We start from the raw sequence: 24,361 nt of genomic DNA, 5'->3' as shown, positions 1-24,361 counted from the left end.
TTAATTGGCCCCAGGTGCCTTGATTACCCTGGAGCAACTGCCATTTTGGTTCCCATGGTACTAGGGATTTGCTTAGCCTGGGGCTAACATACCTGTTCCTCAGTACTTTCCTGTAGCCATCCGGCCTTGCTCCATCACAGTACTAAAGTGATTTGTAACCCAGCACCAGCCACAGTTGATCACTTGGAGCTGCACAGCTCCTGTCTGCTAGATATTTATACAGAGTAGGTGTGTTCATGTAAATACAGTTTGCTCCTGAAGTCTCTCCCCCTCTCAGCTAGCTGTCAAAGGAGAGCTCATTCAGACCCTGCTTACATCTAGGAAATAGATACAGTGCTCCTGTCAGCTAATTACTAAGATATATATATAGAAAAAAACAAACCCTAGAGTTTTCAGGTACCTACGTAGCCTGTGGAATCACAGTTAAAGTTGCCCCCACTCCCCAAAATCAGAAATGGCAACCAGTGAGCCAGGAGTGGCCCATAGGGCTGCGGGCTCTGGCAAGATTAAGCTAGATAAGTTTATGGAGGGGATGGTATGATAGGATAACGGGCTTAGTCAATAGGTCAATTATGTGCCTGGTATGATGTAACCTTTTCCAGAGGGTTTGGCTGGAGAGTCTTGCCCGCATGCTCGGGGTTCAGCTGACCGCCATATTTGGGGTCGGGAAGGAATTTTCCTCCAGGGAAGATTGGCTATGGCCCTGGAGGTTTTTCGCCTTCCTCCGAAGCATGGGGCAGGGTTCACTTGCTAAGGAGTGGGTGGATCGGCTTATGTGGCCTGCATCTTGCAGGAGGTCAGACTAGATGATCATAATGGTCCCTTCTGATCTTGAATTCTATGATTCTATGATTCTATGATTCTATGATAAGATGCAACCACCGTGTGATAGTGTAAAGCCTGCCTTGAGCTGCAGGCTGAGTGCCAGGTACCATGAGTCACAGCAGCAGTCAAGGTAGCATTATACCCTATATTGCACCACCCTTACTTCTGTGCTGCTGCTGGCGGTGATGTTGCCTTCAGAGCTGGGTGCCTGACCAGCAGCCACCACTATCAGACCACCCAGCCAGTGCTTAATTTGTGCTGGGACTGAGCTCTAGCACCTCTTTCAATATAAATTAAGCACTGGGGGGAGGCAATGGGGCAAGGAGGTGATGGGGGAGCAGGAAGACTGTGGGTCCCAAGGTTGATGGATGAGGCACCAAAATGCAAGTTTGCCCAGTGCACCCTTTCCCCTAAGGCCGGCTCTGAGATCAGGTCCAGAACAAAGATTTTTGGTTTAAAAGCTGAATTTGAACTGACCAGAGGCCCAAAATCTTGGACTACAAAGTGACATGACCTGTTAACCAAGGGGGTAACCTTTACAGAAAGGTTTGAAAGACTCTGAACCATACCAACGAGTCCCACGTGCCCGATGAGAGTCCTTTGGGACAAGTGTAACATGTGTTCAGACTTTTGATGGGTTTATGGTGACTTTTCTCTGTCAGGCTTTTGTCCTTAAATGTTCTCTGCTTTGGAAGAGCTCATAGAATCATAGAAGATTAGGGTTGGAAGAGACCTCAGGAGGTCATCTAGTCTAATCCCCTGCTCAAAGCAGGAACACCAACTAAATCATCCCAGCCAGGGCTTTGTCAAGCCGGGCCTTAAAAACCTCTAAGGATGGAGATTCCATCACCTCCCTAAGTAACCCATTCCAGTGCTTCACTGCCCTCCTAGTGAAATAGTGTTTCCGAATAGCCAACCTAGACCTTCCCCACTACAACTTGAGACCATTGCTTCTTGTTCTGTCATCTGCTACCACTGAGAACAGCTGAGCTCCATCCCCTTTGGAGCCCCTCTTCAAGTAGTTGAAGGCTGCTATCAAATCCCCCCTCACTCTTCTCTTTTGCAGACTAAATAAGCTCAATTCCCTCAGCGTCTCCTTGTAAGTCATGTGCTCCAGCCCCCTAGTCATTTTAGTTGCCCTCTGCTGGACTCTCTCCAATTTGTCCACATCCTTTCTGTAGTTTGGGGACCAAAACTGGCCGCAGTAATCCAGGTGTGGCCTCACCAGTGCTGAATAGAGGGGGATAATCACTTCCCTTGATCTGCTCGCAATGCTCCTACTAATGCAGCCCAATATGCCGTTGGCATTCTTGGCAACAAGGGCACACTGTTGACTCATATCCAGCTTCCCATCCACTGTAATCCCCAGGTCCTTTTCTGCAGAACTGCTGCTTAGCCAGTCAGTCCCCAGCCTGTAGCGGTGCATGGGATTCTTCCATCCTAAGCGCTGGAGCTGTTTGGTTACTGGCATACACTGTTCATAGCCCTGAGAGAGAAAGCAAAGCACAGATGTTGGTCTTTGGTCAGGCCTGCTGTGAAAACCACAGTGAATTGCGGGGCCTGAAACCCCAGTGTGAGGGAGAGGGATGTGGGTCCCTGCCCAGAGAGAGGTGACAGCTGGAGAGCTGAGACCTAAGGAGACATTCCTTAAGCAGACTACAGAGGGATCAGAGGTGCAGTTACTCCAAACCTGTGACTCCCTGCACTCATAGACATGTCTAGGTCACTGCATGGGGACATGATGCTCACTTCTAACACATGGTGTGCTCTCACTGTTGGGTCTTACTGCTGAATTAATGCCGCCTCTCTCCAATTTAATTTCCATTTTTCACAGCACAGTTCACAGTGACTGGACCTGACCGTCCAGTCATTGCCTCCCTAGGGGGTGAGGCCATCCTGCCCTGCCATCTCTCCCCCAGGATGAGCGCTGAGAACATGGAGGTGGGATGGTTACGATCCCAGGATTCTGCAGTCGTGCACCTGTACCATGATGGGCAGGATCAGTATGGAGAGAAATATCAAAGAAGAACTGCACTCTTGAAAGATGACATCACCAACGGGAGAGTTTTCCTGAGAATACGCAATGTCCAACCCTCTGATGATGGGCAGTACATGTGTTTTTTTCAGTCCAGTGTCTCATATGAAGAAGCTTTATTGGAACTGCAGGTGGCAGGTCAGTGACTTGTGGTACTTTGATGTCTTCAACAGGGTAATAAGTGGAGTCAGAGGGGTCATTGTGAGATGCCACCTGATGTGTCTCATTATAGTGGGGCAGTAGCTCTGCTCTGGTTAAGGTTTGTTCTAGCTCACTGTTTAACAATAATTTTTTCCCTAAGGGCTCAAAAATTCACACTCATACTCAGATTGTCTTGAAAATTGTTGAGACTCATTGGAGTCTGGGATAGGGTTAGTAGGTTAAATTTGAGGTCATTAGAGCAGTGGTTCTCAAGCAGGGGTACATGTACTCCTGGGGGTACGTGGAGATCTCCCAGGGGGTACATCAACTCATCTAGATATTTGCCTAGTTTTACAACAAGCTACATAAAAAGCACCAGCGAAGTCAGTACAAACTAAAATTTCATACAGACAATGACTTGTTTATACTGCTCTATATGCTATACACTGAAATGTAAGTTCAATATTTATATTCCAATTGATTTATTTTATAATTATGTGGTAAAAATGAGAAGTCAGCAATTCTTCAGGAATAGTGTGGCTGTGACACTTTTGTATTTTTATGTCTGATTTTGTAAGCAAGTTGTTTTAAAGGGAGGTGAAACTTTGGGGGTACGCAAGACAAATCAGATTCCTGAAAGGGGTACAGTAGTCTGGAAAGGTTAAGAGACATTGCATGAAAGCAAGGGGTTAAGAAGATACACAAACACCAATAAAAAGTCAGGTGATATTAGCATGTTGTAGTTATTACAACTGTTTTGTGCACACCTGGGACAAATAATGGCTGATCCTCCCCAGACTGATGTCACCAGTTGGGATTGATTCTCAGCTTGTGTCTGGCACCCACAGGGTAACAGTGGTTGATACACAGGGTCCCATAACCCAGAGTCTGGTCTAAGCATGAGATAACTGGGGAATTCCCCCTGACTGCTGAAGGTGCTGCTAGACAGATCAGCCAGGACACAGGTGTAGCTAGTTCTGTAACCATGACATGAGGCTTAGGGCAGATGCAGCAAACACCAGATTGCTGACAATCCCCATGACTGGAAGATACCTTTGTGCACTTCTATTGACACAGCCTACAGATCTAGGGTGACCAGATGTCCCGATTTTATAGGGACAGTTCTGATATTTGGGTTTTTTTCTTATATAGGTGCTCCACACTCCGTTCCAATTTTTCATATTTGCAGTCTGGTCACCCTATACAGACCTCAGCACTGAAATGAGACATACGTGATCATATCAGAGTGACAGCTCTGCCAGCCTGTTGTAATGAATCCCTTCACCAGTCACTACAGTGACTCCTAATATGGGGAAGGCAGTGGGAGTGCAGGTAGAGGGATGCTGGAATCCTTCCTCACACCAGTGTATTACAGCACCACCTTCACTGAACCGCTCCCCGCACCTATTGCCAGTCGCAGGAGGCAGAGTTAAGGTTGCAGGGCTGGGGCTCTGTTTGCTGTTACTTTGTATCTCTTGGGTTTCAGGAATGTATGTTTAGTAGGGTGACCAGATCGCAAGAGTGAAATATCAGGACACATTGGGCGAGCGGGGGGGGGGGAGGGGGGAGAGACGATGACGATAAACACAGGTGCACAGCCCCGACCAGAGCCATGAGAGGGGGCACACAGCCCTAGGAAGCTGTGAGAGGGGTTGTACAGCCCCTGCTGCAGCCCACACCACAAGCCACATGGCAAGGACTCATGGCCCCAGCTCCAGCCCCCAGTAGAAGCCATGGGGCCAGGGGCACAGGGTTCCAGCTCCAGCCCCCGGCTGAAGCTGCAGGACAGGGGCACAGAATCCTGGTTGCAAAGTCAGATCCAGTTGCAGGGCAGGGGAGCAAAGGGTCCCGGTTCTAGCTCTGGCTCCAGCCGCAGTCACAGAGGGGAGGCCCCCAGTCCTGCCTTCAGCCCCAGCTTCAGCCACTGACAGCTGAAGCAAACTACATCACACAGGTCTGGAATCAGTGAGTCTAAATTATAGACTTAGTCATAATACATATTTAAACATACAGATTTATTTGTACACTAAACAAACAACAGGGGTAAAGGGCCGGGTTTTTTATTCAGTCAATAAATCAACTTCCCAATTTGCAGACCTCTCAGATATGCCAGAAGTCTAGTACTTCTTGGATGACTTTGCCATAGTCATGACTTGCTTCTGGGCAATCACAAAGCTGTAGAAGTCCTTGCAACTCATCCGGAAATTCATTTTGACAAGGGTTTAACTCCGCACCAAGTCTATGCTGCTTCGATTCCGGACATCAGTCCATGCACCTTTCATGATTGAAAATACACGCTCTGAGTATGCATTGCTTACGGGTATACTGAGCATGTATGACACCAGCTTTGCCATGTTCAGGAATTCAGTGCTACTGTCCTTGTTTCTCAGCACTTGAGACCAGAGTTCCCCAACTGAATAGTTTCCAGGCTCCAACTTGGAGTTGATATCTTTGATGATACAGTATTCATCATAGAGCTGATCAAGATCCACTGTTTTCTAAAGGTTTACAGCTGTCACGGCCGCAGACAGATCCTTGTATTCGAATACCCTATTAACTTTGATGTTCAAGCACTGGGTATTGAACAAGTAGCCAGTTGTTGAAAAATCAAACCATTTCTCCAAATATAGGATCGACACATCGTAAAATTTCATGAAGTCTTTCTGGAGACATGCAGCAGTGACAGGCAGCATCTCAGTTAATGCACTTTCAACTTTGGAGCCAAAGAATATGTCATTTTTCCGTTGCTGAAGTTTAATTCTCAGAGTATTCATTATGGCACACACTTCACATGCTGTCATACTCTCATTTTCCAAACAGAGCACAGTATCATTGAAGATTTTCAGGACATTCTGGAGGAAAAACAGATGAACCTCAACTTTGCTAGGCCCCTCACCTTGTTCACCATTTTCCCTGTCTGAGAACAGCATCCATAGAAATTTTGGGCACTTCTCACTGCCCAGAGAAACAAAGTAGCACTTAACAGCCTGCCACATATTTACAAGCCTGTTTACAGCTGGGAAAAGACTCAACCAGCACGTCGGAACATGGCACAGTAAAGTGGCATACTCCATATCCACAAAGTCAAACATATCCTTCAATGCTGCTACTCTCTTAGTGGAACTGCTGAAATGATTGAACATCTTAATCACCAGAGTCTCAATGTCAACTTGTAGGGTATTGCTAGCATGTTTCACGGCATTGTGCACAACATGGGCAGGGCAGTTTGCTGGCAAGATATTTTCATTTTGTTTTTTTAAATTCTGGTACACGGATTGTCACTTTCCATAATTCACGTTTGCATTATCAGCACAGTAGGAAGACACTTTGTTTAGGTCTAGTTTGTGTGTCGCAAGTTTTTCAAGTAATGTGGTGCTTATTGCCTCTGCAGTCTCTTCACTTTGCTCATAGAAGTCTAACAGTTTATCTTGGACCCCATGTTCAGGTGTCCAGTATCTCAGTGATAAGGGGAAAGTTTTCAGATTGCCCTTGTTAGATGCATCTGTGGCAACTGAGAAATAGGGACCATCTGGTTTGCTGAGGTCTTTTAAATATTCTGTTGAGAGCGGTGACAGCACATTTTTGATCAATGCCTCCGCTTTAGTCCGGCCACAGCTGACGTGCTTTGCAATCGTTGAATCTGGATACAAGGTAGGCGCCAGTTTAAGTTCACAGTCACATGAGCGATAGGAGTGTTGATGGACTACTGTGTGGTAAACTTGAGTTAGCTCAGTAGCGATAACCTTGTTACTGAAGGATTCATTTGGCTTGCTGAAAAAATGTGAGACCAGGGTATTGCTCTTGTGAGTCTGGGTGTTTTGTCCATGATTTTTTGATTCAGCATGATGCTTAACATCAGACTCACCACCTTGGCAAATGCTAAATTCCTTCCTGCATGCTTTACAAAAGGCTTTTGTATCACACTCATAGGATTTCCGAATCCAGGTGTAAGTGGCTTCCCATTCTGTCCTGTATCTGCACTGTCTTTTTTGTTTTTTGGTAGTTCGCTCCTCCCTTGCCGTTGCCATTTCAGGTGGGGTTTTCGGCTGAAGACCGTTAGCTAGATAGCTAGCCACTGAAAAGAACTGAGCAGTCTCTGTGCTTCTTACGTGTTATTACGTGCCCACTGTAGTTTGTCCTACGGTATGCACTGTGGTTCAGAACTGTAAACTACATATTCCTACTGTAAATTTGTGTTACACCGGAAAACAACCTGAAAAACCAAAATTGCCAGTAGATAACCGATCACAATCGGGTTTAATGGGACATTCCCAATCAACTAATTTTCTATTTCACTACCAAATGTAAAATTTTACCTGAATATCGGGACAAATGGCGTCCCGATTGTACATCAAGCAGATGTACGCTGCCAGGTGCAATCCCTGCTTGCTAATGTGGGTAAGTGAACTGGGCAGCAGCTTAGCAGTTCTCAGCCCCAGCCTGCCCTACGTAGAATCAGCATGTGCAGAGGCAGGTGCCTCCTTTCCTTAGCTCTGCCATGAGCAAGGTGGACCGGTCTGCACACACTCTGCTGTGGAGGAGGATGCAGCCTCTGACACTTACCTCAGGGACCTGCCAGCCGTTTTCTGGGAGCCACCTCAAGTAAGCACTGCCGGGACCCACGCCTGCATTCCCTACCCCCGCCTTCAGTTGAGGAGGTGAGCAGCAGGAAGGGCAGGGCCGGCCAGGGGAAATGGGGCATGCATGGCGTGGCCAGAGGCACACTGGTCCGGCTGGCCCTGTGCTACCAGCATGCCCCTTCCTGTTGGGGGTGGGCCCATGCTGCGCCACACAGCTCCCCTGCCCAGTGCCCCCTGGATCCATTATGTCTTGCACCCCCTGAACCCACTATGCCCAGAGCTCCCCCACAACAAATGCACAGTGTTGTGCACACCACCACCCTTACCCAGCACCCCCCCACCCATAGCCCCACCACAGCTGCCCAGCACCCCACACAGAACACCCCACTTGCTAGTTTCCCAATACATACAGATTTCCTCCATCCCTCCCTGTGCCCTTCCCCACAGCCCCACCACCACAACTACACAATGCCCCACACAGATCCCCCCGGCCCCGTGACACACACAGATCTCCCCACTTCCCAGCACCCCAACAGGCCCCACTGCCTAGCACCCCAAAACACACAAACCTCCCCACTGCCCAGCGCCCTCCACACCCTCACAGCCCAGCATCCCACACACCTCCCAGACACTCACCATCACACCTGCCCCCTTCCTGGCTGCACTCACCAGCCCTGCTGGGAGGTGTCTGGCTCCTAGGGTGAGAGCGGCAAATGGAGTCTGCAGACTCTCCACGTGCTGCACCCGCCACAAGCACGAGCTCCGTGGCTGGTGGCTCCCATTGGCCAGGAAAGGCGCCAATGGGAGCTGCTGGAGCCGCGGAGCGGGGCTTGCAGGCACCAGCAGCATGCAGAGCCCCTCCCTCCCCTCGAGGGACCTGCCAAGGAGCAAGGTGAGTCACAGCGGGTGCTTACCTGGAGTGGCTCCCGGGAAGCATCCGGCAGGCAGGTCCCTCTGGCTCCTAGGGTTGCGGGTCAGGTTGGGTCGAGGAGGGAAGGCGGGGCGGGGGTGGGGGAAGAAAGCGGTGCGGTGGAGCTGCCGCCGATCGCGGTCGCGGCTTTTTTTTTTTTTCTTTTCCCCCTCTCCTGCCGCTTGGGGTGGCAAAACGTGGAGCTGGCCCTGCTGCTGCCGGCGCCTGCAAGCCCCGCCCCCGCAGCACGCGGCGGAGACCTCCTCGCCTGCCTGGGGCTGCACTACAGGCTCCTGCCGGGGGGGCGCGCGCGCCGGGAGCTGCCCCAGGGAGGTGAGCCAGCGGCGCCGGTGGCAGCTTGCAGACGGTTCTAGCCAGACGGTCCCGATATCGGGACAAAGTGCGTCCCGACCGATGTAAGGTCGGGACGCGGGACAAGTCCCCTAAAATCGGGACTGTCCCGATAATATCGGGACGTCTGGTCACCCTAATGTTTAGCCAGTCTCTGCATTTGGAAAGGCACAAGGCCCTGCTAGGAAACTGTAATTCAGCATTGGGAAGTACTTTGTGGGAATTAATATGTAACTATAGAGCCCTCATGGCCAAGATGTAGTCTGCTCTGCAGAGCGGTTGTGGCCAAGAACAGGTGCACACTGGAGCACAGTGGGGTAACTCCCTTCCACCCCAGAGACTCCTGTTCCAAACCCCACCGGTGTAAATACAGACACACCAGAATATCAGTGAATATAGAAAAGGGAAATATTTATTTACCAAGGGATGAAGATAGATAACCAACAGGGGGGAAATATGGGAGTGCCAGTAAAACAGGTTACAGTCAGCCCAAGGTACCACGGGCCCAGTGATACCACAATCAAAAATGGGAGATGCCAAACACTCCGTCTACACTCATAGTTCAGGAGTCCTGGGTCGAGTTCCCATACAGCAGTGAGTCTTGGGTGCTCCTGGTTTTCTTTGACACCAATGAATTTTCCACAGCAAACCCCTCCAGTGCCCTCTTCTGCCGTTCTCTGCAAACCCACACAGAGTGACAACCTCCCCACTTACCTGGCTAATAGCCTCCCTCCTTAATCCCAAATGCAGTCACAAAACCAAGTACTCACAGCCCCATACAGCTCTGGGTGACAGCAAAACTGGGTCTGTCTCTGGTTTCTCCTTCTCAGGTGATTTCTCCCTAGCACAGTGATCCTCCCAGCTCTCATCCTGGGGTGTCACCAGCCAGCCGCTCTGTCACTCCCAGGCTTTGGGCAGGTTCTTGGCTGCTGTCACTGTGTGAGCGCCTTTCGCTGTAGCCCTCTTGTTTGGGAGCTACAGACACATTTGCCCTGTCTCCGCCCTCCTCCCCCTGGAACTCCCAGCACTTCCTTTGCCCCAAGACAGGTTTGAAGGGGCCGTGCTCTCTAAGCCCCCAGGGGGGTCACAAATGTTTGTAAAATTATCTTTGTAACTAAGGGTACGTCTTCACTACCTGTCGTATCGGCGGGTAACAATCAATTTCTCAGGGATCGATATATCGCATCTCATCTAGACGTGATATATCGATCCCCGAACGCGCTCCTTTCGACTCCGGAACTCCACCAACGCGAACGGCGGTAGCGGAGTCGACAGGGAGAGCTGCGGACGTCGGTCCCACACCATGAGGACGGTAAGTGACTCGATCTAAGATACTTCGACTTCAACTACGCTATTCATGTGGAAGTAGTGGAAGACTTTAGCCTCCCTGCCCATCAGTTAAGCAGTGCTCAGCTCCTTCCAATGGTTCTTCTGATTCAACCCTTTGTCCCTGCTGAGAGGCATTGTCTGTGTTCATAAAAGGGAGAGCCAGTCTCTTGTTCTGTTAGGGGCTTATTCCTTCCCTCTCCTACTTCCCTGGTCCTTCTCGCATGAACAGAGAGCAACAATACCTGAAGTCCAAAGGTGCAAACAATTTGATATTTATTGGGGTGAACTTCCAGCAAGCATGATTCCAGTTTCCTTCCTTAGTGTCCCCCTTCTCAGCTCGGACACCACAAATCTTGCCTGTGTCCCTGTTTCTGTTCCCATCCTCTGTTCCCATTTCCCCCCCTTCAGCAAAACATGATACCAATTTCCCCATCCCCAGTTCCCGTTCCCCCTTTACTTCTTGATTGACTGCAGACTATATAGTAAAACCTGAGTTTTGTTTAGCTATACCTTAACCAATCATTTTACTGAAATTTAACTAACCAATCCTATACTGTAACATGGTTATTTAACCAATTATATTCCACCACCTTCATTGGTTTACACCCAACAAAATCAATTATACAGCAGACAGAAACAATCCCAGAACCAGACAGAGACCATGCAAATAAACATACAAAACAATACAGAAGTGAGGATTTCACAACTACATCTATACAGACATAAGGGTTTTCCAGCTGTGTCTATTGATAAGTGACTTCTTGCCAGATAAGATGCTATCAAACTAAGTTTCCTTTTACATCTTCTAGGCTCTTCCCTTTCTCTAGAGGTGATAGGAATATCAGGACAGGATTGTATTCCTAATAGCCCAATAGCACCTTATTTCAATGTGACTAGTTTGGAATGTGTGGATGTGACCATACACTTCCCAGCTTATGGCTGCCTAACTACATCTTAGCTGAAGGCCTTAGCCTGTCACAGTAAGAGAAGGCCATTACACAGACAGACAGTGATATTTTATTCTTTCTTTTATACTTCTATAACTAGCTAAGTGATAAGAATACACCTACATTCTTAAAGTATAGGCCTTTGCAGACAGGCCTGAATATCTATATCCTAACATGTTCCTGCTCAGGAAACTGCAGGATTATGAAGCAGCACCAGCTCCCCACTATTGGTAGAAAATATGAAGCATGTGCACATAAGCTAGAACAGCACTAAATGAGAGACACAATCACCGGGTGGATAGCACAGTGCACTGAGTGTCAAGGGACAGGGCTTCTAGTCCTGCCTTTACCACTGAGCAGTGCAAGAACTTGTGCAAGTCTCTGTGTCTCTGTTTCCTCTCTCACCCTTTGTCCGTCCTGCCTGTTTAGACTGTAAACTCTTCATGGCACAGACTGTCTCCTGCCCTGCCCCTATGTGCCTGCACTGCACCCAAGCCCTGTCCCCGAGTGACACAGTCTGGGGGATTAGCAGAGGCCTGAAGCCAGCAGCAGGGGTTGGGCCTGCTCCCGCCCCCCCCACTCACCGGTGCAGCAGCACTGCCGGACCCTACCAGCAGACCCGCGAACAGGGGGAGCAAAAAGTCGGCGGGCCGGAGCGGCAGCCGGTTCTTGCCAGAGTGCTGCTCCAGCACTCACCAGCCCACTTTCACCATCATAGCCACGACTGGGTATTACACAGAGTTCACATTATAACCACAACAAGGTAATTCCTTCTGTACTGTACACATAACCCAGCACACTTTGGTTGCACAAGCACCCACTAATATTCCGTGTTACTGCAGGGAGAGTGACCGCGTTCAGTCTGGTTGGACAGCAGAACTCCCACCTGTGGATAACAACAAGGGATAAATATGCACATTTGGACAGTCGAGGATGCTCATAGCCTGAATTTATTCCAAACTGGAGCAAGGGCTTGTCTACCTTACTGCATGGATCGATCTAAGTTTCGCAACTTCAGTTACATGAAAAGCGTAGGTGAAGTCAACGTACTTAGATCTCCTTTCCATAGTGTCTTCACAGCAGTTATTTGACAGCTGACACTCTCCCGTCAACTCTGCCTGCGCGTCTCATTCTGGTGGAGTACCAGAGTCAATGGGAGAGCACTCAACGGTCAATTTATCACGTCTACACTAGATGCAATAAATCAACCCCTGGGGGATTGATCGCCATGCATTGATCCAGCCCATAGTGTAGACATGCCCCAAGACACCACAATGGAATAAAGCTGCTGAAACTAAAACAATCATTAGGATCATAAGAGGACAATCTGATAGTTAACTGAGGCGCCTCATAAATCTAGATACAATCTTAGCAGGGCATCCATACAGCAAATACTTGGCAAACAACAATAAAATTAGCATCAGACATACAGATTTCTTCAATATCAAATGGTTCACAGATCACCATTACTGTGCATTTAAAACATACACTACTGATGTGGCATTAATGTCACCACACCGCCATGAGCTGAACATGCAGCAAGCTTCTAGTTCTTCAAATAGGCTGGTAACCTTCTCCTTGTGGCTATCTTCTTGCTGCAATGAGTAAAACAGGCCTGTGACTATCAGTGCTCAGGGTGGAGATCTGATATGGCTGTCTCCCTCTGGGTCTGGCTGAAATAACTTAAGATTTTGGCAATTTTTTTTCTTTATACAGTAAAAGCTGTTTTATCCAGCACTTAACCAACCAGAAAGCTCTATAAACTGGCATTTCTGATTATTGAAATTCTGGTTTATGGTCCACTTGGCTCAGGGCTGGCAGGGGGTTGGCACATAGAAGGGGTTGTGGAGTGCGTGTTCTGGGAGGGAGTTTGGGTATGGGAGGGGGTGTGGGGCTGAGGGTTGTGATGCAGGGCTGGGGCACAGGCTCTGGGAGGGAGTTTGGGTGCAGGAGGGAGCTTGGGGCAGGAGGGGATGTGGGGTGCCAGATTTGGGGGGCACTACCCTTGAGCAGCTCCCTGTTAGCAGCGACATGTTCCTGCCGCTCCTAGACAGAGGGGTGGCCAGGAGGATCTGCATGCTTCCTCTGCCCACAGGTGCCGCCCCTGCAGCTCCCATTGGCTGTAGTTCCCTCAGGGTGGGGTGTGGGCAGCACGCAGAGACACCTGCCATACCTCTGTCAAGGAGCAGCCAGGACAGGTCACCGCTTGCAGGGAGCGGCATGAGATGAGCACCCCAGGATCTAGCACACCACCCCCTTTCTACCCTCCACCCCGCTGCCCCAAGCCCCCTCAAGCACCCAAACTCCCTCCCACAGCCCATGTCCCAACTCCCAATTCTGAACCCAAACTCCCTTCCTCTCAGTTAACAGGCATCTTTCACTCACTGGTACCCCCCATTGCCCCAACATGCCGGATAAAACAGCTTTTACTGTATTTGGGAGTGGAATTGGCTCCCACCCTTGGAGATGCTCTACTGAGCTTGCTGCAAGAGCTCATGAACTTTTCCCTTTGTTTACCTGCGAGTCCCCATCTAGCTGCAGTCAATGGGCTGTTTAAAAGGAACAGCAACAGAAGCATGGGCGGGGGGGAGGTACATAGAATTTTCACCTTAGGCACTTTAACCTCAGTCCGTGTTTGTGGCTCTTGGGCATTTCCTATGAGTCTGTTGGACCAAAGCCTTCTGAGTCTCACTCCTGCTGGGTGAGCACTCCATAGCCTGTGCTCTTCTGGGCAAGAATCCCACGGTAAGGGTCCAGACACTTGTAGCTTCTTTGTCTCTCTTTGTAGGTCATTTCCCTCTCTAGGATGGTCTGTGTGAAATTTCCAAACAGCCTAAGGGCCTCTCTGGACACACACTGACCCAACAATAATGAAATCTGTTTGAATTCATACCTGTGATTAAGGTACAAGACTCTTGTTTCAGAGTAAGATAATTTTATTTCAGTTTAGCTGATCAATAATAAAAAAAACCCTCTAAGTGTGATCAGGTGTGGGAGGTGTTACCTTAAATCCTACATTTTCTTGTTGAGTGTTTGTCTTTCTGGTTTGCTGAGGCTATGTCTACACTGAGGCTATGTCTACATTCATAAATTCAAAGTGCTGCTGCAGCAGTGCTTTGATGTGCGAGTGTGGACGTGCTGTAGTGCTGGGAGAGAGCTTGGAGCCTGTCTACATTAGCACTTTAAAGCACTCAAACTTGCTGCACTCGGTGGGGTGATTTTTCACACCCCTGACCCAGCAAGTTGGAGAACTTTAATTTGCCATTGTAGACATGGGCTAAAAACCTCAAAGTGCTGCTGTGGCAGCACTATTGCAGCAGCGCTTTGTTCTGACAGAGTGCTCATCCACGAGCACTTGGGAGAGAGCTCTCCCAGCGCTCTGTGTAATCCACCTAAATGAGGGGAATAGCTCTGGGTGCCTCCCAGTGCTCAGAGTCTGTCTTCACTGGCGCTTTACAGTGCCCAAATTTGCTGCGCTTGGCGGGGTTTGATTTTTCACACCCCTAAGCGAGCAAGTTACTGTGCTGTAATTTGCAGTGTAGACATGGCCTGAGTGTATTTCCTGGCTTTCAGTTGTACCAGTTTTCTGCTATTCACATCTTTATTCTGGAAGGGTACAAGGCACTGCCATGAAACCTGAAATCCCCTATAACAAGGTTTTCGATTTGTGAATTAATTTAATGCTTGTCTACACATACATGGGCACTGGTTTTGATAAACTACTGCAAAGCTCTGTGTAGAGAATCCTAAATAAATTTGGAAATGGTTTATAATGATTTATCTTGCGTCAATTCCTTCTTGATTTAAGAGTGTCCACAAAGGAAGTAGCACTTGATTAACTAAACCAGTTTAACTAAACTGGAGCAAATTTGTGCATAGAAAAGCCCTAATATAATATTAATTTTACCATATATCAAATATGAATCTGACCAGATTAACTGACTGGCCACACTCATGGACTCACATTTGATTATTAGTTCAACAGGAAAAGGCTTTTGATAACAGTGTAATAAAGCTTTTGGCTCATTAATGGGCACTGCAGGATTATCATAAATTCATTTATTTCTTCTGTAGATATGGGCTCTGCTCCTGTCATCTCTGTGGAGGGACATCAGGACGGAGGGATCCGGGTGATATGTCGATCATCCGGATGGTACCCAGAGCCCGAGATGATGTGGAGAAATCTCCAGGGGCAGCTCTTACCATCGACCTCTGAAGAAATAACCCCACAGGCCAATGGCCTGTTTCAAACAGAGATTGTCATTGTTCTAACAGAAGAGTCCAACCAGAAAGTGTCCTGCTGTGTCAGGAACCCGCGACTCAACCAGGAGAGAGAGTCAGTGATTTCCGTAGCAGGTCAGTGCCCGTCCGTGCCACACATGGATAGACTCAGTTACTGCAGACATGGGCGGAGAGTATTTATCATTGTGTCTCCTATTTATTGGCCTGAAACTTCAAGGTGCTGAGCACATCTTGGAAAGTCCTGAGCAACCTCATTTCTCTTTGGATATGTCTACACTGAAATTAGACACCTCCTGGTGGCCTGTGCCAGCTGGCTCAGGCTAAGGGGCTCAGACTAAGGGGCTGTTAAATGGCAGTGTAGACGTTCAGGCTCAGGCTGGATTCCAGGCTCTAGGACCCCGTGAGGGTCCCAGAGCTCGAGCTTCAGCCTAAGTCCATCTACACTGCCCTTAAACAGCCCCTTAGCCTGAGCCAAGCGCACCTGAGTTAGTTGGCACAGGCCAGCTGCGGGTGTCTAATTGCAATATAAATATACCCGTTGACTCCAGTAGGAGTTGAGGGTGTTTAGCACCTTGCAGGCTGGGACACCATTGGCCACATTTTCATAATAGCTCAGTACCGAGCTGTGATGGGTGGGGCCCGCATGGGATGCCACCTGATGTGCTGGGATGCCACTGAGCCAGTCTGTTCTGCCAGCCTGGGTCCCCTTTACCTGGTCTTTCTGGGCCAGCCTCACAAGCCTCTTCCAGCCAAGCACACACAGGCAGGGCCGCATCCTGCTGCAGAATGATACAGACACTGAGATCAGCTCTGGGAAGACTCAACTTAAGGGACATGCCACAGCCCCAGGTGTTCACCTCCTTTGGATTGCAAACCCAAATTTATATGAAATTCGTCCCTTCCCTCAGGCCTGGTCTACACTAGAACTTTAAGTCGAATTTAGCAGCGTTAATTCGAACTAACCGCTCAACCGTCCACACCAGGAAGCCATTTAATTCGAACTAGAGGGCTCTTTAGTTCGAATTTGGTACTCCACCCCGACAGGTGGAGTAGCACTAAATTCGACATGGCTAGCTCGAATTAGGCTAGGTGTGGATGCTAATCGAACTTAGTAGCTCCGGGAGCTATCCCACACTGCACCACTCTGTTGACGCTCTGGACAGCAGTCCAAGCTTGGATGCTCTGACCAGCCACACAGGAAACGACCCGGGAAAATTTGAATTCCTTTTCCTGTCTGGGCACTTTGAATCTGACGTCCTGGTTGGACATCGGGGCGAGCTCCGCAGCACCTGCAACGATGCAGAGCTCTCCAGCAGAGGAGTCCGGGCAATCCAAGAATAGAAAGAGGTCCCCAGCATGGACTGACCGGGAAGTCATGGATCTGATCGCTGTGTGGGGCGAGGAGTCTGTGCTCTCGGAGCTGCGCTCCAACAAGCGGAATGCAAAGACCTTCGAGAAGGTCTCCAAAGCCATGATAGACAAAGGATACAGCCGGGATGCGATGCAGTGCGCGTCAAAGTCAGGACCTGAGACAAGGTTACCAAAAAGTCAGAGCGGCAAACGGACGCTCCGGAGCACAGCCCCAGACATGCCGCTTCTACGAGGCACTGCATGCCATTCTCGGTGGGTCTGCCACCACTGCCCCACCAGTGACCGTGGACTCTGAGGATGGCATAGTGTACCTGGACAGTTCCTCGGCGATGTTCGCTGATGGGGAAGATGAGGAAGGGTTTGTGGAGGACGGCGCAGGCGACAGCGAACACAATACCGCTTGCCCTGACAGCCAGGATCTCTTCATCACCCTCACAGAGATCCCCTACCAACCGTCCCCGCCCGTTAACCCGGACTCAGAATCAGGGGAAGGATCAGGCGGTAAGTGCTATAAACATGGAAACATTTATTTTTTTTAAAAACAGGTATAGAAAAAATAGAAATACTATATAAAAAAATTTAAATGTCAAACTATATAAATAGTAGGTCCACACATATAGGGATTGAACAATAATCCTCTTGGGACAGTTCAACAAAGCTCTCAGAGAGCTGCTCGAAAAGCCTCTGCAGGAGGTTCCTGGGGAGAGGTGCCTTATTGGGTGTTCCGTGGAAGCACACTCTTCCGCGCCAGGACATCCTAATGTAGAGAGGAATCATCGCCTCCACCAGCATTGCTGCATATGGTCCTGGTCTGTGCAGGGCTTCCCTTAGCATCCGCTCTCTCTGACTCCGAGTGACCCGCCTCAGGGTGATGTCGTTCTGGACAGGCTGCATCTAAGTAGGGCAATTAGTGTATTGTTACTATTGTTAATGGTTTAAAATTAGGTTGCATAACAACGACCCTCGCTTAACAGCCACGTGCTGGAGGCCACAGAGAACAAGCATACATTGATCTTTCCCGTGCACTAGCGGGAAGGGCTGGAAAAGACTCAGCCTTTCTGCTTTCCAGATTGCCTTTAGCAGGAGAGCACAGCTATCCACTAACTGATAAGCATTATCTACTTTAAGGCTTACCAGGACTGTCTGCAAGACAGATTCAGCTGTCTCTCCCCACTTGTCCGCTCTCCTGTGCAATGGCGCCGCCAATGAGAACGTATTCCGAAATCTCGAACTTGTCCTGAGATCTCGTGGAACTTGGTGCCCTGTATGGTCTTGTTCAGAGAAACTGACTACACTGTGTTCACTGTTCACAAACATGTATCTGTTCAAGGAAATCACTTACTGTTTCCCATCACACAGCTTCTGCTCTTTCCCAGACTGCCCCGGCATCCCCCTCGCAGAGGCTGGCTCAGATTAGGCGGCGAAAGAAAAAGACTCGGGACGAGATGTTCGCGGAACTGATGGCCTGCTCCAGAGCCAAGGCGGCCCAGCAGAGCCAGTGGAGGGAGACCCTCTCTCAGCAGCAGCACTCACACAGCGAACGGGAGGACAGGTGGCGGCAGGAAGACCAGCAGGCGACTCAAACGCTGCTTGGGCTAATGAGGGAGCAAACGGACACGCTCCGGCGCCTTGTTGATGTTCTGCAGGACCGCAGGCAGGAGGAGAGAGCCCCCCTGCACTGTATCTGCAACCACCCTCCAACGCCAAGAAGTCCTGTCCCCCCCTCACCGAAAATTACAAGACGGAGGGGCGATAGGGGCCGTGAGAACTGTCACTGCACCACAGCTGAGCGCTAATGTACCACACACCTCTGATGCTATAACTGTGTAGAAGCGCTTCCCTTACAGGATCACTCAGTCCCAAATCCAAGTTTCATCACCCCACTATGTAGTAGATTAATAAAAGCTGTTGGCTGTTGTTCACTCTTTCCATCACGTCTTTCGTGTCAGAAGACTGTGTATGTAGGGGGGGGCAGGGGATTTATAATTGCACGGGATAGCCTACATTAGCAGGGTACAGACTATCGGGGGCAGGATCAACTGCAGGGCACACACAGACTGCAGTCAGTAGTCACCAGGGTCACTCTGTGTGGTGTATGCTGCCCCGGGTCATTCTGTGATGTGTACGCTTGTCCACGGTCCTAGCGCCTGCCACCCCCTAATGTTAAGGCATGCTGCCCTTACCATGCACTTCCACCGTAGGCGCGATCCTCTCCGCTGCCCTGAGCCCCAACAAGAGCCCTCATCCACGGACAGATACTCACCCTTCCCCCACACCCCTCACCCCTTCCTACGCCCAAACCCACAGCCCAGAGCCTGCATGCAAATCCCTATCCAAAGACGGCACCACTCGCCCCTTCCTGCAAACCCACCCCTACATGCACAACCACTTGAAACCGTCCCCCACCCCAGAGACCTATGTAGGAGCAGGAGGCTGTCCGTCCTGTATTGTACAAGCGGTCTGTACATCAGTGCACACCGTACCCAGCACAGTATGCGTCCATGTTTCAAACCCTGAACAGAAATGCAAAGTAAAAGAAAGATTTATTAACAATAACTGTTCCGTTTAATTTGTTTTAAAACATGTTTTGGAAGTGGGGGAAACTTGGAGAACGGGGTATGTAACCGCAGATTTCACTCAACACATAGAGACACAGGCCCAGGATCAGCTTCTCTTAAAATCAAGTGGAGAGTCATAGGTTACCCTGCTCTCCGAGGAAACTTGCTTTCAAAGCCTCCCGGATACACAGCGCTTCCCGCTGGGATATTCTTTTGGCACGGGTGTCTGGCTGAGCGTAAACAGCAGCCAGGCGATTTGCCTCAACCTCCCATCCCGCCAAAAAGGTCTCGCCCTTGCTCTCACAGAGATTGTGGAGCACACAGCAAGCTGCAATAACAATGGGGATATTGGTTTCGCTGAGATTAGAGCGAGTCAGTAAGCTTCGCCATCTCCCCTTGAGAGGTCTGAAAGCACACTCCACCACCATTCTGCACTTGCTCAGACGGTAGTAGAAGAGTTCCTTCTCACTGTCCAAGGCGCCTGTATAGGGCTTCATGAGCCAGGGCATTAGCGGGTAGGCTGGGTCCCCGAGGATCACTGTAGGCATCTGCACATCCCTAACCGTTATTTTGTGGTCCGGGAAGAAAGTACCTGCCTGGAGGCGTCTAAACAGACCAGAGTTCCTGAACACACGCGCGTCATGAACCTTGCCCGCCCACCCGACGAAGATGTTGGTAAAACGTCCCCTATGGTCCACCAGTGCTTGCAGCACCATTGAAAAGTAGCCCTTTCGGTTAATATACTGGCTGGCCTGGTGGGCTGGTGCCAGGATAGGGATGTGAGTCCCATCTATAGCCCCACTGCAGTTTGGGAATCCCATCGCGGCGAAGCCATCTATGATGACCTGGACGTTTCCGAGAGTCACTACCTTTGAGAGCAGTTGCTCAACGATTGCGTGGGCTACTTGAATCACAGCAACCCCCACGGTAGATTTGCCCACACCAAAGTGGTTCGCTACTGACCGGTAGCTGTCTGGCGTTGCAAGTTTCCAGAGGGCTATGGCCACTCGCTTCTGCACACTCAGGGCTGCTCGCATCCGTGTGTCCTGGCGCTTCAGGGCAGGGGCCAGCAAGTCACAGAGTTCAAGGAAAGTGCCCTTACGCATCCTGAAGTTTCGCAGCCACTCTGTTTCATCCCAGACCTGCAGCACTATGCGGTCCCACCAGTCCGTGCTTGTTTCCCGGGCCCAGAATCGCCGTTCCACACCATGAACTTGACCCATTGCCACCATGATCTCCACTGCGCGGCGTACCCTGCTTTCTGAGAGGTCTGCGCCACTCTCCTCACCGCGCTGCCGGAGCCTCCTCGCCCGATTTCTCAGCAGCTGACTGTGGAAGAGGTGGACGATAAGGTGCGAGGAGTTGACAACGGCCATAAGTGCAGCGATGATCGCAGCGGGCTCCATGCTCGCAGTGCTGTGGCGTCCGCGCTGTAACCGACCAGAAAAGTGCGCGAACAGATTTCCCGCCGGCGCTTTCATGGAGGGAGGGCGTGATTGATGGTTCGATGACGACAGTTACCCAAAACCACCCTCGACACATTTTTTCCCCCAGCAGGCATTGGGAGCTCTACCCAGCATTCCAATGGGCAGCGGGGACTGCGGGAACTGTGGGATAGCTTCCCACAGTGCACCGCTTCGAAAGTCGATGCCGGCCCTGTTAATGTGGACTCAGAAATTCGAATTAGTGTATTTACTGTGGATACACAAATTCGACTTCATAAGGTCGAATCCACAAATTCGACTTAAGTAGATTCGAAATAGTCTTGTAGTGTAGACAAGGCCTTAGTGTGGAGGAAGATACGCACAACTCACCACCCCCCCATTAAAATTATATAAACTGGGTTATATTATAAACATGAAATATGATTACTAACTACAAAAGATGGATTTTAAGAGGTTAAAGAGGTAGCAAACAGAACAAACAGACTACTAAGAAAATAAAACAAAGCACACACACTAAGATAGATTCACTAAGGAAATTGGTTTCATATAGCAATTTCTCACCCTAGATAGAGGTAGGTCTTAGGTAGATTACTTCACAGGCCAGAACTCTTTCCTGCCTGGGTCAAGCAGTTCTTCCCTTCCCCGGCCCTTCCAGTTCTTGTTTCCAGATGTTTTTCAGTCTCTCTTTGGGTGGGGAGGCAGAGGAGACAAGAACCTTGATTGTTTCCATCCCCACCTTATATAGGATTGCCATAAGGTGTGAATCCTTTTTTTGATTTCCCATCCCCCAGTGGAAAAGTTCAGTAGTCCAAAATGGAGGTTAGTATCGGGTGACCAGGTCACCTAACTCTGTAGCATCACAGCGTCTATCAGTGGCAGTATGGAGCATCCGTAGGAAGGCCAAGACTTTTCACAGTCCATTGTCCTCATTGATGGGCCATCAGCCCTGTTGGGCTTCTCCATTGTTGTACCCGAAATGTTACCAGTGGCTGTCACCCAAAGTAGCATAGTTTAAATACAATACAGGCCATAAACACAGTGCTCCACAGCCAGCGTTGCCCATGAATGTACATTGTGGTTTTTTATTTCACAGTCACACAGTGGTACAGATCCTACTTTCCCTGCATAACCAGGTTGATGAGAGTTTTGGCAGTGCTAACACTAAAGAATCAGGCCCAAAACATGCAGAAACAAACTTTTAGCTAAAAAGCATCTTAATTTTTAGAAAAAAGATTCATATATTTTCTGTATTATTATCTGCCAAATAACTTTGTTAATACAGAATGAGTAGTTCATCACTATAATAATAACAATGTTGCATATGTTAATCACTATTCATCTGAGATCTCATAGTGCTGCACTGCTGATAAGCATATGCTATGACCGGTATCACATGATTGTTGTGTTCACAGCATACCAACAGAGAGTTAGAAACAAAACAAATACTCTTCCTGGAAGGGTGCAATGTAACACTGCTTTATTCCCAAGAATCCAGAACTCTAACACACAACAGCCAAATACAGAGAGAGACAAAGCAGGCTGCTCCCTGAGGCAGGGAGGCAGAACACAGCCCACCTGGCTCTGTGCAGAGTGACTGCAGAGGCCCCACACTGCATGCTCCTTACAGAGCCCCCTAGCCTGCAAACCCCTCAGGATTCAGAGTGACAATTTGTGATTTCTACACAGTTTTCAAAACACCACACTAACCACATAGCAAGGACCCTGTCGTCAGCATCGCCTCAGGGTCCAGGGAAGAGGAATCTGGAGGAATTTTTAATCTGACTCTCCAGGCTCAAGTTTTGTTTGTATTAAAATCCTGCATTAACAGATTTTGGGCCAGACTCTCTCATGTGGCTGAGCCCCTCTGAGCACAGGGGAGTTGGGGGTGTCAGGGAGCTGGTCACAACTCTCTGATTCTCAGGGCCAGTCTGCACTGTCTGCAGCTTGGGGATCAGTTAGAGCAGCCTAAGGAATACCTGAATTTATGCCAGTGGGGGATTGATGTAACACAGCTGAGCTCCATCCTGTCCCTACCTCCAACATGCCCCTTCTCATTAATGAACCATGATCGGTAAGAAGAATGAAGCCTGGACTTTCATTGACTCAATAATAAAGCACAAAGGAGCCATATCTCAAAGTGTATTTCCCTGTGAGAGTCTTTTAACTAGTCACAGTCTCACCACTGTCACAGCGTCCTGCCTTCATTCTGTACGTGTTTGCTCCACTTTCTCTTGCAGAGCCATTTTTCCCAAGGGTCAATCCCCCAAAAGTGGCTCTCTGGGTGATCCTGGCTCTCCTGGCTGTTCTCATGGCCCTGGCCGGTTACTGCTTCTGGAGGCGACACAGAGCAACAGGTGAAATAATTGGGGGGCAGGAATTTGGGGTGGAGGAGAGATAAAAATGAAAAACAAAAGTAAAGATACTGGGATTAAAGGGCTTTGATTCCATGTTCAGAAGAGTTTCAGGCAATGGGCAGTGGGAGAAGGGTGAACAATGACTTTACATTGAAGCTGAGAGGTGTCAAATGGCTTCACCCCTTCAATGCTCACTAAAGGATTCCAGTCGAATGGGATTCTGAACCATTCCACGGGGATCAGCCCTCCTTACACTGAAACATCCGGATGGGGCTCGGTGAGCTGGGCTTGGAGCCCTGACATTTGTAGTTTGGCAAGAAAAAACTAATATAAAGTAGGAGGGGAGAGGGGATTTCTTCAGTGCCAGTTCTGCCCCCCAAGTCTGTGCATGCCCCTTCCCCTTCCCCTCCCTCTCCCCATCTAGATGAGTAGGAGCTGCAAATGGGAAAGTAGTGATAATGGAGAGGTTAGCAATTATCTTATCTACAGTGTGGTCATGGGCCAGCACTTAGAGAGAGCTCTACATGCACTCTAGGAAATCCACTCCATGAGGTGCTGGGAGCCTGTCTACACTGGCAAGTTATTGCGCTGAAACTTGCTGTGCTCAGCCTGAGGGTGGATCTACACTGCACACTTTTGTTGGTAGAACTACATCCCTCACTCAGGGGTGTGGGAAATCCTCACCTGTGAGCAACTCAGTGATCCCGATCTAGCTCTCAGGGAGGTGAAGTACCTACCCCAATGGGAGAGGCTCTCCTGTCAGCATAGGTAACATCTCCACTAAGCGCTCCAGCAGCACATCTGCACTGGTGCAGCTGCAGTGCTGTAGGTGTAAACAGGCCCTGGGATTCTGTTACAGGGACAGGGCAATAAACTGTCTATTGTAGAACAAGTTCTCAACTGTAGGTTTGCCTCTGATCACAAGGGGCAGAAATTGGCCGCCAGTGATCTGGGCTTTTCTAGCAATGCTGGGGTTTTCAAAGCTGCCTAAGGGATCTGAATACTCAATTTTGGTTTTAATTAATGGGCACCAAGTGTGCAACCCTGCAAGACATCTGTGAAAGTCCCAGCCAGGGTTTTCTTGCCTGAAGTTCTGTGTGGGAATTTACAAGTATCTGAAGAATTGGGAAGGGGAAATATCTGTTACACTGATTTCCCAGTGGGGATGGAAGCAGATAATTCAGAGAAGCAGAGAGGAGCTGTGCTTTGTACTTGTGAAAGCTGGAACTGGCTGTTGCACCTTTAGAACTGTCACCTGTAAACCTTCTGTCTG

General features: G+C 49.3%; 1 protein-coding gene across 1 annotated transcript in view; it reads left to right on the top strand.

Annotated features, from left to right (window-relative positions):
• Positions 1-2,745: 2,745 nt before the first annotated feature.
• The window catches only part of LOC120394623 (butyrophilin subfamily 1 member A1-like), a 48,441-nt gene continuing 26,825 nt past the window's right edge, over positions 2,746-24,361 (top strand). Inside the window, exons 1-3 of the mRNA XM_039518861.1 lie at positions 2,746-2,998; positions 15,193-15,474; positions 22,972-23,088. Coding sequence (XP_039374795.1) covers positions 2,746-2,998; positions 15,193-15,474; positions 22,972-23,088 — 652 coding nt within the window. The remainder of the gene's footprint in view (positions 2,999-15,192; positions 15,475-22,971; positions 23,089-24,361) is intronic.

Source organism: Mauremys reevesii, unplaced genomic scaffold (genome assembly GCF_016161935.1).
Source record: "Mauremys reevesii isolate NIE-2019 unplaced genomic scaffold, ASM1616193v1 Contig7, whole genome shotgun sequence".
Classification (NCBI taxonomy): domain Eukaryota; kingdom Metazoa; phylum Chordata; order Testudines; family Geoemydidae; genus Mauremys; species Mauremys reevesii.
Note: the sequence above shows the minus strand (reverse complement) of the source record. Positions and strands in the feature narration are given on the sequence as shown.